The sequence below is a fragment of the Vairimorpha ceranae genome, assembly GCF_000988165.1.
Source record: "Vairimorpha ceranae strain PA08 1199 chromosome Unknown NODE_10, whole genome shotgun sequence".
Lineage (NCBI taxonomy): Eukaryota > Fungi > Microsporidia > Nosematidae > Vairimorpha > Vairimorpha ceranae.
The window spans coordinates 23,609-36,395 of record NW_020169305.1 but is presented as its reverse complement, the minus strand read 5'-3'; the positions used below and the strand labels follow the sequence as shown (position 1 = coordinate 36,395).

General features: G+C 26.8%; 3 protein-coding genes across 3 annotated transcripts; 2 read left to right on the top strand and 1 right to left on the bottom strand.

Moving 5' to 3' along the window:
* Positions 1-1,580: 1,580 nt before the first annotated feature.
* Positions 1,581-2,222, top strand: AAJ76_1000034815 (ricin b lectin; the record flags this gene model as incomplete). The annotated part of the gene is made up of 1 exon (XM_024473515.1): positions 1,581-2,222. The coding sequence occupies one exon, from the start codon at positions 1,581-1,583 to the stop codon at positions 2,220-2,222; it is 642 nt and encodes a 213-aa protein (XP_024331612.1).
* Positions 2,223-5,006: 2,784 nt separating this feature from the next.
* AAJ76_1000030583 (hypothetical protein) lies at positions 5,007-5,813 on the bottom strand (the record flags this gene model as incomplete). Its single annotated transcript, XM_024473514.1, has 1 exon — positions 5,007-5,813. One exon carries the CDS (start codon positions 5,811-5,813, stop codon positions 5,007-5,009), a length of 807 nt encoding a protein of 268 aa, XP_024331611.1.
* Positions 5,814-8,958: 3,145 nt separating this feature from the next.
* AAJ76_1000027437 (hypothetical protein) lies at positions 8,959-9,162 on the top strand (the record flags this gene model as incomplete). The annotated part of the gene is made up of 1 exon (XM_024473513.1): positions 8,959-9,162. One exon carries the CDS (start codon positions 8,959-8,961, stop codon positions 9,160-9,162), a length of 204 nt encoding a protein of 67 aa, XP_024331610.1.
* Between the last annotated feature and the right edge of the window lie 3,625 nt (positions 9,163-12,787).

The window sequence follows — 12,787 nt, the reverse complement described above, 5'->3', positions numbered from 1 at the left end:
TTAAATTAATTACATAACACCTCGGCAGAATATTAATAGTTATTTATTATCCGTTTTTACAAAATGATTATATTTTATCCAAAATAAACTTTACATAGGGAAGAGAACTATCTATTTTAAGTAATTGTAGCTGTATGTACTTAATAACTAGATTTGTAAAATATTTATTGATAAAAATAAAAAGATAAAGATTGTGTGACATGCTAGTGTTTTGTATAAATAACCTTTAATAAGATGCTATAAGAAATATATTACTTGTGTAATTTAGAGTAAATAATATTTAAAAAAGACTTTACTGGTGTTTCTTATATTTATGATTAAAAAATTTAATTTAATGGTTGATAAATTAATATACTTAATTTAATATATGATTTATCTTTTTAATAAATGCAATAGATATTTATTGGTCTCTATAAATGTTTAAAATAAAATAAATTGAAACTACTAATTAAAACAAAGGTAAAAAACAAATGGTTTAAACGTATTTAAAAGGATATGATAAACTTTATGACTAAAGGAAGAAGACAAAAATTTTTATATATTTGTTAAATAAAAATTTAGGTGCTATATAACTGATAATGTATTAGATTAAATATAAATCTTTATTTTATATTTTTTTGTGTTTAAAATACATTCCTTTTTTTGATATAATTTAATTTTAATCATTTACTCTTCCTACGCTGCCCAGATTACTTTTTAAACGAGTTCATTATCTTCTGTTATCTCATTTCGCTGTCGTGTTAGCATTAAGAAAAGACACTAGTTATTTTCATGCTTTCTGAAGCATTCTTAAGATTTTTGTATGTTTTTGTTTGTAATAATATTATGTACAACCCTTTAAAGATTTTAAATATATCTTATATTAAAGATTTTTTTACAAATTTTTAAGTAAAAAATTATTATATTACTTAAATATACATTTGTAGAATAAAACAGAACTTTAAGTGATGAACAGTAATTTTATTTATTATACATTGTTTTCTATGAGAGCGTTAATTTGTACAACTTCCGTTGTTAAGATATTTATTTTAAAAATGTGGTTGTAAATGTAAAATTATCTTCCTTTGTAATTTTTTTTTAAAACATTGGTATTAAATAAAAAAATAATTGAAAACAAAGCAATCTAGTAGAATATTAAAGACTTATAACAAAGTTTCATACAAAATGCGCCATCAATTTGATTTTTAAAAAGATATCACTTATTCTAAGTCCAATCTGCAGTAGAAACATTTTTTATGGTTACAAACACATTATATGTCAAAAAGTTTAAGTTCTGAGTAATGATTATCTTTTGTATTGTTTTAAACTTTAAACGGCACTGATAAAGATATCAAAGTTAATTTATACATATATTATAAATAAATAATTACTAAACATATTTCTTTTTTGTAATAATGTATTAGATTTCAAATCTTGACAACTGAAGCTAAAATTTAAAAAATAAAATTTATTTGTTCCTTTTACCTTAAAATTATCATTAAAAATTTTTAATTGATTAAAAACCTGACATTTATTGGTATTCTAAATGTAACGCAAAAACGTTTCACATTAAGTATAAATTCTTTAAAAATTTTTTATATATGATCAATTTAGTACTACTAGTCCTATTAGCTGTAAGAACAGAGTATATAAAACATTATTCAGCAGATTTATACATGTGCGATATCTCAGAATCAGAAGTTATAAATAGAAAAATAACATCCTGTGCGAAAGACATGGCAACATTTTTTGAATTTCAAAAAAATACAGACGATACAGAAATAATTAGGTCACCGAGAGACAACAATGTATGGGATGTTGGTGCAGCAAACTATGTAAAAATCTTTACGTTTCATGGCGGATCCAATCAGAGATTTAAATTTGAAAATGTTGGTCAAAATAAGTATAGGCTGCTACTTAACGGAAAATGTATTGAATACAATCCTCTAAGTGATCAGTATGATTTAAATACGTGCAGTGTGGACAATAATCAGTTGTTTAGTATATTTGAGACTATACAAGAAGATCCTATTCATAACACTTCTCTACTTGAGGATTCGTCGACAGGAAAACATGATCATATCAACACACCATTTGACAGGGAAAAGAAACTGTATAATTTTGCTAGCAAACGCCACGCAGGACGTCATCATTCTCATGAGCACTCTGGGGGTCACCACAGAGGTACACACCATCATGGCCACCATCGAATACCTAAACAAACCATTTCTGGTGAATTTTAATTAAATATTCATTTAAAATATTTAAAAACCTACTTTTTAAGCAATTTATAGTACAACAACTCATACTGACACAATATATTATATTAAAAATCGGTCATATAATAAAAATTGTCATTTGTAGTAAATTAATAAACTAAAAAGTGGCTTTATTACAAAAAATGTTAGATTTCATTTTGAATACAGATTATTTTGTAACTAGACAAGCATTTTTGTACAAAAGAAAAATGTAAAATAAATTATTATACATTTTTTAATAATACGCTATTTTTAAACTTTACAAATCCAAGAAAGGTCTATGTTTTTATTAAACGACAAAAATTTTTTTATATTAACAAATAACATTTAACCATTTAATTCGATACAAAATAAATGATTTCAACAACAGACTTTAATTTATATTTTTAAAAAAATTTACAATATACGCTGATGATTTATCAAAACAATATTGTTAACATTTAAAGGTGGATTTTTGTTTGTCATATATATTTTGAAGAAAATCAATTTTAGAATAAAAAGAAATAACATTCTTAAGATTTAAAATATTAAAATAAAACCTATATTTATCAATTGTTTCACAAATTGTAGAAGACAAGCTAGTTTGTGCCCTGATTTACGTATTTTAAAACAACTGTCATGAATATACCATTTAAAATAAATTGATAAAAAATTGTTAAACAATAGGTTAACAACAACCAGATATAGTCTATAAAAATCTGTAAAAGCATTTTTTAAGCCTTTAAACAATATACAAATCACATAAATTTAAACCAATTACAAAAACAAGCATATTTTGAAGTGTTAAAGATTTTTTTTGATTTTTTTAGTTTCTTAAAATTATAATAGCCCCAAAATTTGAACAACTATTGCAACTTAGATATAAGGAAAAATGTGAAGATGTTGATTTTTAAAAGGTGGAATCTTTTGTGTAAAATTATGAAGTGTGTTTCCTGTAACATTTTTATGAAAGAACGAACTACTTAGAGGCAACTCTATAGATGAAATGGTTTGTATATGTAAAAAAATGCAACGTGCATCAAATTTAAAATCTCGTAAGCATTAAGAAATTTTCTGTTAATTTTGGGAGATATTTGGACAGTCGTACTATTGTGATTAGAGAATAAAGATGTTTGTCAAATTAAACACATTTTTGGGATCAGCAAATCTACTTTAAATAAAAGTCTTAGGGCGTTTCAGGATGTTGTGGTGAGAAATTTGCACCAAGGTTCTATCAGATTAGGTGTACAGGACGTAATTTGTCAAATAAATGAATCTTTATTTTTCCAGAAACAGAAAAATAATGTTGGTAGGTGTGGTATCCAAACACATAAATTTTTATATTTTCCTTTTTATATTATTTTTTTATTAATGAATTTTTTAGAATTTTATTTTCTATAAATAAAAATTCTTAAAAAAGGTAATGGAAAAATGAAGAAGCACGAAAGACAGTATTGAGAGCTTCCACAAAAATGTATACAACAATTAATAAAAAAGTTGGTTTTAAAGATTACAACTTCATTTGCTTCCTCTTGGAGAAATACTTCCGTTTTGGCCACCTTATCCAAAGTTACCACAGTGTAAGATTTTTGATACACAAATGTGGGCTTTAGAGATAGTAGATACAAATTTTTGCCCAGCAAAGAGATATATAAAAATAGCTTCAAATAGATCGGCTGATAACTTTTTATCAATAATAGAGCGTGTTTGTAAGCTATGCACAGAAAGTTGTAGTGGTGAATGGGTGCCTACAGAATCCTAAATATTAAAACAGGATTAGAGCATAGAGCAGTTAACTGCACCACAAACTTTGTTAATCCTATTGCGCGAACGCAAAGCAGCGGCACATTGAACCATATTTGGCAAGGCAACAGTATAAAATAAAAAAAAAGACAAACTTAAAAATTTGCTGTTAGAATTTATGTGGAAAGATTAGTATCTCGAAAGAGTGTGTCAATAGATGAATCATCACTGACCATTAGAATCCCTCAATCTGAATGATCTGCCAATCTGTAAAACGCTTGAAAGAATAAGTTAAATAAAATCGAACAAACGATAAGGATTTCAGGCCACCTAAATAGTGCCGAAATCAATTGATAAAAATATTAATTTTATTTGAAAGCTCTCAAAAGTAAATTAAAAAACCATTTAAGAAAAATGTCCTTAAAAGGGGTATCATAAGTTTAGAGAAACAGAAGTCATTAAGTAAATCATTTCTTTCAACACCTTCTCCCCCTTCAGATCGGTCAAACGACCTGATCACAGGGTGTTAATTCACTTAATTTTCTCTTAAAAATTTCCTAAAAAATCTTATTCTTTTATTATTGTGTTTTTTTGTTCTTTTTTTAAAATGCTTTATTTTTATGGGGTCATATAATTCAAACTATTTGACAATTTTTTTTTGATTAGATTAATTGTAAAATATAAAGGATTAAAAATTATTAAAGTTATAGTTTGAAATTTAATAATTAAAGATTTTAATAAATTAAAATTTTGTCCTTTTTGAAATCCTAGTTAACTTTTTAAATACTTTTTGAAAAGTTTAAAACTGGAAAAAGAATTGAAATTAAATAAAACGTAATTTGCGATTACTCGAAAATATTTATATTTTTACAAAAAGCCCTTTTTAAAAAATAAAATTTAAATACAATTTTTTTTCTTTCCAAGTTAATTTGTTTTTTTCGATTTAAAATTCGTCTTTATAACCTAATTTAAATGAAGTTAAAAGTAATGATTTTCAATCATAAAAATATAAAGTAGAACTAGAAATCAATAAATTTAATTGTTTAGTTATTCTCTTTCAACATAATTTTCTTCTACAAAATAATCAAACCAAGAATTCTCTGGATCGAGTTCTGTTAATTTATCGGTAATAAAATTTCTAACTTCAGACAGGTAAGTGCAACTGCTAGTATGGTCTTCATTTAATTCCTTCTTAGAATTGCTTAAAGATGTATTATCTGCTGCCTTTATGGCAGAAACAAATGTATTTTCCGAATTTTCATTAGTTTTAATATTTTGACAATTATCCGGACCAGAAAACGATCTACTACCATCAACATCTAAAGAATCTTTCGATACACGTCGTGTTTCCTTCTTTAGTTTATCGTCCGTGACAACCGCTTTTGATGCATCTTTTGCATTGCTTTGTTTAAGTTCATCTGTGTCGTTTTGAGTTCGATTAATATATTTATCTTTACCTTTAAACGCATTTCGGTTAGTCTTAGATAGATTACCAGATTCCCTGCTACATGTACATGAATTCTGTTTTGTCTTCAATTTTTTATGGTCACCACTTATTAGCTCTTTAGTTAATTCTCCCAGAACAAAAAAAAGTTCGCAACTTTCATGGTGTTCTTTTTTCTTAAATTCTTCATGGTCCCGAATAATTAATTCTTGCTTCTTAATAATTGCTTCCTTTCCCTGTAATTGTCGAAACAAACATTCGTTTTGATCCTTATTAAACATACCAGCATATTCATTTGTTATTGAGTTAACACTGTACCAACAACTTCCTGTTGATTGTTTATTAACATATTCGTTAGTACATATAACTTGGGTTAAAAGTATCAAAAAGCATAACATTGCTGGGGACATCTATAATTTTTTTATATAAAATAAATTAATTTTTTAAAAATTGTACAATCAACAAAAAATAAAATTGTTAAATAAAAAACATTAAATTATTGAATTAAACATTTTTTCAAATTATTTTCTGATTTAATTTGCAACAATTTCCTATAAATTTAATTTTAACCGTATTTATACAAGAAGCAAAAATGAAATTTTTACTTTAATTTAAAAATTTGTTTTAAAAGAATTTTTGCAAAAATTTTAAAAAGAAAATGTTTTTAAATTTCAAAAACGTAAACGGAAATTTTATATTTTAATTAAAAAACAAAATACTTGCTCTTTATAGTAAATGACAGATTTTATTTGAAGTTAATCATGCTTTAAGTACTTAAGTAACATATATAATTTTTATTTCTTATAATTATACAAAAGACTGTTTTGTGGGACATTAAAGGTGTATACACGCAAATCAGCAGTATTAGGCTGATGGCTTTGACATGCCCGTTGTATAAATAATAATTATTAAATTACTTAATGATTTAAATATAAAGTATTATTACTGTTATTAACTTTATATTTTTTATAATTGCTTTGATTTGTAAATATTAAATAAAAGATTATGATGTTATATTTATTCTAACAACATTAATTGTTAATAAAAAATTAATCAGCAGAAAATGTGTCATAGATCAAAAACAAAAGTGTAGATAGATATTGAATAGTTTTTGATGTGTATTATACCATATTAATGTGTAGTGATTTGACACTAACAGAACATGTTAGAATAATGAATGAAATCACAATATGGATCCAATCTATAAGTATTTATAGTGAACTGATTTATTTGATTATTTACTTAAGTACGAAATACTATTTAAAATTATTGCACATTATTTGAAAGGCCTCGTGTATATTTTTAAAAATTTTATAAAATGCCTCATGGTTTTCTTATTCTTTTCAGTTAGTATTCTAATTTTCTTAAACTTTACCTTGTTTACTCACACGAATGTCTTTTTGAAGAAGCTGAGAAATATAGGTAATATCGCACATTTTGCATATAAAACCACCATGTATTATTCGCACGGCGTGATCTCCATCAATTATAACTCCAATAAGCCTTTACAAATTTAAAAATTATGGTTTCAATTAAAATATTTAATATATTCGGATTTTAGAATCACAATAAATAAAATCACAAATGAGTTTTCAAAAGTACCGTACCTCGCAGGTATTGTGTATTTGTTTAAGAATGAAGGGTAGACTGACTTATTGTTATTTAAAGGTTTCATAGAAAATGTATGTTTGTAAAAAAATTTCCTATACTACTTTTAAGTTAATAAAAAGAGGTCTATTGGTTATTGAAAAGACCAAAAAAAATTGAGGTGAGTCCATGGCATAAAGTTCATCCTATAAATTATTCTAACACACTAATGATAGGTGTGTTATTATTAGCCCGGTCTTTATGGGCTGAGAACCGTTTCTAGGTCCTGTGGTTAAAATAATTTAAATGATTTATACCGAATATGTTTTTTATAATTTCTTTTTTAAATAATTTACTTTTAAAAGCCACCAATTATATTTTAAAATGCTTAGTTCAGTGTTACAGATTGCTGACATTCACTTTATGAACCAATTATAAATTTAATTTGTTCATGGTCTTTCGACCATCATGTGGTATTATACCACAAAACTAATCATGATTAAAACAATCGTCCTATTGCATTTAATTGGTTGGCGGCTGCAGAAAATGATAACAAGAAATAAAAAAAGTTTACATTACCTATCTCCCTTGTAACTGCAAAAAGCTAATGCTTTACAAAATTTTTTTAAAGTGCTGATCCGTTATCTAATTTGTTTAAAGTAAATAACGTTTTATTATTTTTGCTTCCGTGATAAAATTTAAACTTATAAAAATGTTTTCTTAAATATTTAAGTATAATCTAAATCTTTAATTGTTAGTTATTTATCTATAAAGGGGTATATCAAAGCACAAAAAATAGCTATAAAAAATGCAGACATAAAAAATATATTTTATTAAAGTATTAACTCTTTTTATCTTTTGCTAAAAAAAATGTTTAAATTATTTCTGACTATTCTTCAATAGCAGTATTAATATTTTCTTTAAATTTTCCTTAGCTTAATGTTTAACGCACTTTTAAAAGCATTAAAATTTACACATATCTATTAAATTATGGCAATATTGGCAGGTAGGCGACTAGAGCTAAGAAAACTCTCAACGCTGCACGTCATTCTGCCTGTGGTAAGCTTTTACCTGAATTATGATAATTAAATTACCCTTTTGGGTCTACAATGTGTTTTTTGTGGAAGGCCCTGCGGCTGTGTTCCTTATTGTTAGTTTTATAATTCATTAAGGTTAGATAAGGAAATAAATTTTACACTAAAATTTTTTAAGAAGAGATGAAAATAATTTATGCGGAATATTAACACGTAGATACTTGTTATTGCGGCCTGTGGTATAATAACCACTTGTAAATTTTTTAAAATTAAAAATTGGTTTTTAGATAAAAATAAATTTTCTAGAAAAAGAATTTTATATAAATATTTAATCTCCAAAAAGAATATATAGATTGGAATAGAATTCAAGTAAGATACCAATAGCAATATAATTTACTAAATAAAGGTAAACTTACTTATAAAAGTTACAGGCCAGAAGTGTCCTATATTGAGAGCGTGTTAAAACAATACTTAAAATTTGGAAAATTTCTAGGTATGACCTCTTGGCCAATACCGATCTGTGGTATAAATCATTTCTTTCTCCTCTTCTCTTTTATTTTCATTTAAGAATGCTTCTTTTTTTTAATATTTTACATTCAATTGCTAAATTTTATAAACAATTATTCAACCAATCATTCACACTTTCTAACATAAATATACAATAATTTAGTCTTTGTAATCAACCAGACGGAACCTGGAAGACTTTTATATTTCATTGCCATATGGTTCGAATTAAATTAGATAAGGTCAACCTTTTTTATCAGAGGGCCACTTTTAACTTTGGAAATTTACGGAGGGCCGCATTTTTAATAAAATTTGTTAATGATTTTTATTTAATGTGGTATTAATTCCACATGAAATGTTTTTTATTTTCTGAATTTTCTTGAATAATTCTTTTATTAAGATTTTTTATGAAAAGAAGGGCATCGCTGTCATGAATAACTCACATAATCATCAACAGCAAGAGAATCATAGGATCAACAGGGGATCTCACAAGAGCACAATTCCCCATGAAGTTAATAAACCATTTAAGTTACACCAATTTAGTTTGGCTTCAGGAGCGAGCATTGTGGAGAACTTTCTTAGTTCTGGCCGCCTTCCTGCGGTTCCCGCCACAAGTATGATGAAATCTATGTAAATTTTTATCGGTTAAGATGTATAAATTATAATTGTAGAAAATCAACTTTATTGTTAAAAGGGTTAAAAATAAGCAGCCCAAAAATACAAATTAATGAACATTTGTTCATTATCTATTCTTGGCTTGTAAAAAATTATGAATACAACATGGCCAAAAACTCTAATGTATCTTAAATTCCATTAAGAGAATTAAAGGCTAATAATCAATATTGTTACGGAAGATTATAAGAAGAACAAGCTAAAATTGGGAGACGATCATCCTGTTCAGTCCGACGAAAGCATAATTATTAAAGACAAGCCTCACAAATCTCCCTTTGAAAAGTATGATGAAACAAAAGGAGGGACTTGAATTGGGGGGTTTTGAAAAAGTTTCACGAAAGCTTGAGCTTGTTTTATAGATAGTTCCAAATACAAAAAAAAAAAAACATTTTTAAAATTTTTTCAAAAAATATACTCTATCTTTTTCTACTGTCAAAACAGATGGCCACGCTTCCTATCCATACGCTGTGGTAAGTATCAAAGGCAATCATATCGTTGTTAATCATGAGTTAGGATTTAAAAATGAAAAAAAACACCATAATAACTTTATAGAAAATCAAATGAGATATTAAAACAAGAAAATGTATTCTGGGGTTTGCAATTCCTAGCTACGTTCAGGAATACCAATGGGGAAGAAATAACATTTATAGTTATGATAGAGATGACACAGCCAGAGCCTTTTTAAAATTGCTTGGATTATTGTTTAAAAAAACCTAAATATTTTGTTTTTAAAAAGTTCTTATAAAAATATACCTACCTAACATAATCAGTATTTTAGTAGTTTGAAAATTTCAGAACATTTTTTTTCATTTCATAGTCCCCCCTGTGGCCAAAAATTACCCTGTTTTAGGCCCTAGAGCTCCAAGAACTTTATTTTACAATACTAATAACATGGGCCGGTATTCCTTTAGAGAATTTGCTATAGTGTATTAAAGGAATGCAAAAGTGTATGGTTGATGTTATAAAAGAAAAGGGTGACAAGATTAATAAATAATATAATAATTTATTTATAATTAAATTTTATTGGAAAATTTCAATTCATCAGATTTGTATAAGCATAAGCGCACACACAAACTTTTCAGATTAATTTCTACATTACAGTTATTTATTTCTTGTCGGGAGCCCGCCCAGCTAGTAAACCGAGTCTAGCAGCTGAAGTTGACTTTTTTTCTTTTATTTGTTATGCCGTTATTTGATCGGGGTGCGGTTTGTTCTTATTATAACCCTTAAATATACTTACAATTTTTGCTACAAACTTTATTTTGAACTTCGTGTTATTTACTTAGTTATGATGAGTGGAGAATATATACCCCCTTCACATCCATAATTTAATATTACTTGCTATTTTTTATGATCGGGCTCGTGCCAGCATTTTTTGTTGTATTTAACATACTAAGAGGATACATTAATAATCCATAAATTATATTAACTAAAAACGGACGCCATCAACAACAGTATTATACTGTCATTTCTCCAACTTGAATCGGGAATAACGACTTTATTGAAGCATAGTGCTCATTCGACAATACGTCTAACTGAAACAATTATAAAAATTTTATTACAATACAAATCTAGAATGAATATCTTTTTTTAAAAAAATTATATCCCATGATTGCACGAGTTAAAACAAATGATGATTACCACAATATTTGTGGGGGAAAGAAATGACAATTGAAGGAACTAAGCAGGCAAGGCATTGATTTAAAAAACAGTGTGAAAATTTTACTTTGGTAGATATTCTACTTTTTTGAAAAAAATGCAGATGGAAACCTCAAACGGTTTTTGTTGAGGACATGATTGCATCAATGAAGCTTGAGGTGCAGACGTTGCACAGACGAAATCATTATGGACATAATCGTTTATATGGACTGTACAAATAACTGTATTTCTCTATATCAAGATCGCTTGTTTGAGAGGTTTGTGCAAAGTACAATATTTGGGCACAAGCACAACCTCTCAAAACAAAAGAAAAATTTAAACACATCTTGGCAGGCCGACCTTTCGAAAGGTTAATAATAGTCTTGTTGATATGAGAAATTATGCTTGTCAAAATGATAGATATGCTTCGATCTTAACTGGTATAGATATATATTCAAAGTATGCATTAACCTGTCCGATAAAAATACTCATAATTCATAGTAGACCTAGGCAATCCGCACAGCCAAGGCCAAATTGAGAGATTTAATCAAACTCTTACAAGATACCTCCTACAAAAACATTTGTATAATCAAAACAATGCAAATAATAAAAAATGAACACTTATTTTACAAAATTGACTTGTGAGTATAGAATGGTGTTCATTCTGCTACAAATAAGTCCCCATTTGGTTTGTTTTTTAATAAAATTAATTTTAATACCGTACTATTTGACAATAAAGGTGAGTATGTAAAGGAAAATGATGAAAATGTAAACGCTAGCAGTGAAAATGAAGATCCAATAAAATGTTGTTCGATTAGTTCTAAATATTTAGCTAGAATGCACAAAAAGTGTGTTTATAATAGTATTAATGATTTTAATATTAACGACACTTCTATAATAAAGCAGGACTTTGATATAAATATAAAGACAAAAAAATCAAAGCTTAATTCTTTTTATTCCAAATTCGGTACAGTAGTGAAACTTCTTTATAACAATAGATTAAAAATAACATAGATGATGATTTTGAAATAGTTAGTATGAATCTGGTAGAAAAGATAGTATTTAATAAATAAATTAAATTTTTATTGCATTCTTTTTGTTGTTTAAATTAAATGTATAATTTTGCTAAATATTGCTCTTTAAAAAAAACCACTTACTTATCCAAGCCTATTATAGTGGTGCATTTTCAGTAAAAGCATTTATGTCTCAATGATATACTTAAATTACCTTTACAAAAAATTCTGCTCTGGGCATTAAATGTATCATTAAATTTTGATTCATTTTAGCATAATTCTTTATCTTGTGTTAGTAAAACTTGTATAATAAGCTTTACATTTAAAAAATAAACTCTATTGCATGTTTCTTCTGCTTAAATTAGCAAAAATTAAACTTAAATTTTGGTATGCATGCACGTCAGTATCAGGCCATACTGATGTTAAAGAATTAATATAAATAACATAAATAAGCATGCGCCTAACGTTGATTAAGTTTGACAATAAAAATCCGTGTTTTATTGTAAAATATTAATTTAAAGTTTCTATCAGGTAATGAGAGACAAAGAATTAAATAAACTGTTTACGTCTGAAATAAATATAACAAAAGCTTACAAAATTAACAACTCAACCAATAGTGCAACAAAACGCATATATTTGCATTCAATTGATATTCAACTATTGTATATTAAGGCCCCAACTATGTATACCCGGCTGGGATAGGTTTGTTTTAAAATATAATGCAGACAAAACAAAACCAGCCGATAAACCGAGCCCAGCTGGGCTCGCGACATTTTTAAACTCAGCTAATCTTTTGTATCTTCTTGTTATATTTTTTTTTATTTATACTTGACTTAAATCTCTTTCTCTTAGAAAACTCCCCTTTCCTCAATTTCAACACAGCGCATTATCGGCGCTAGCATGCCACAAGGGCCTCGCTCAACGGTAGAAAGATGT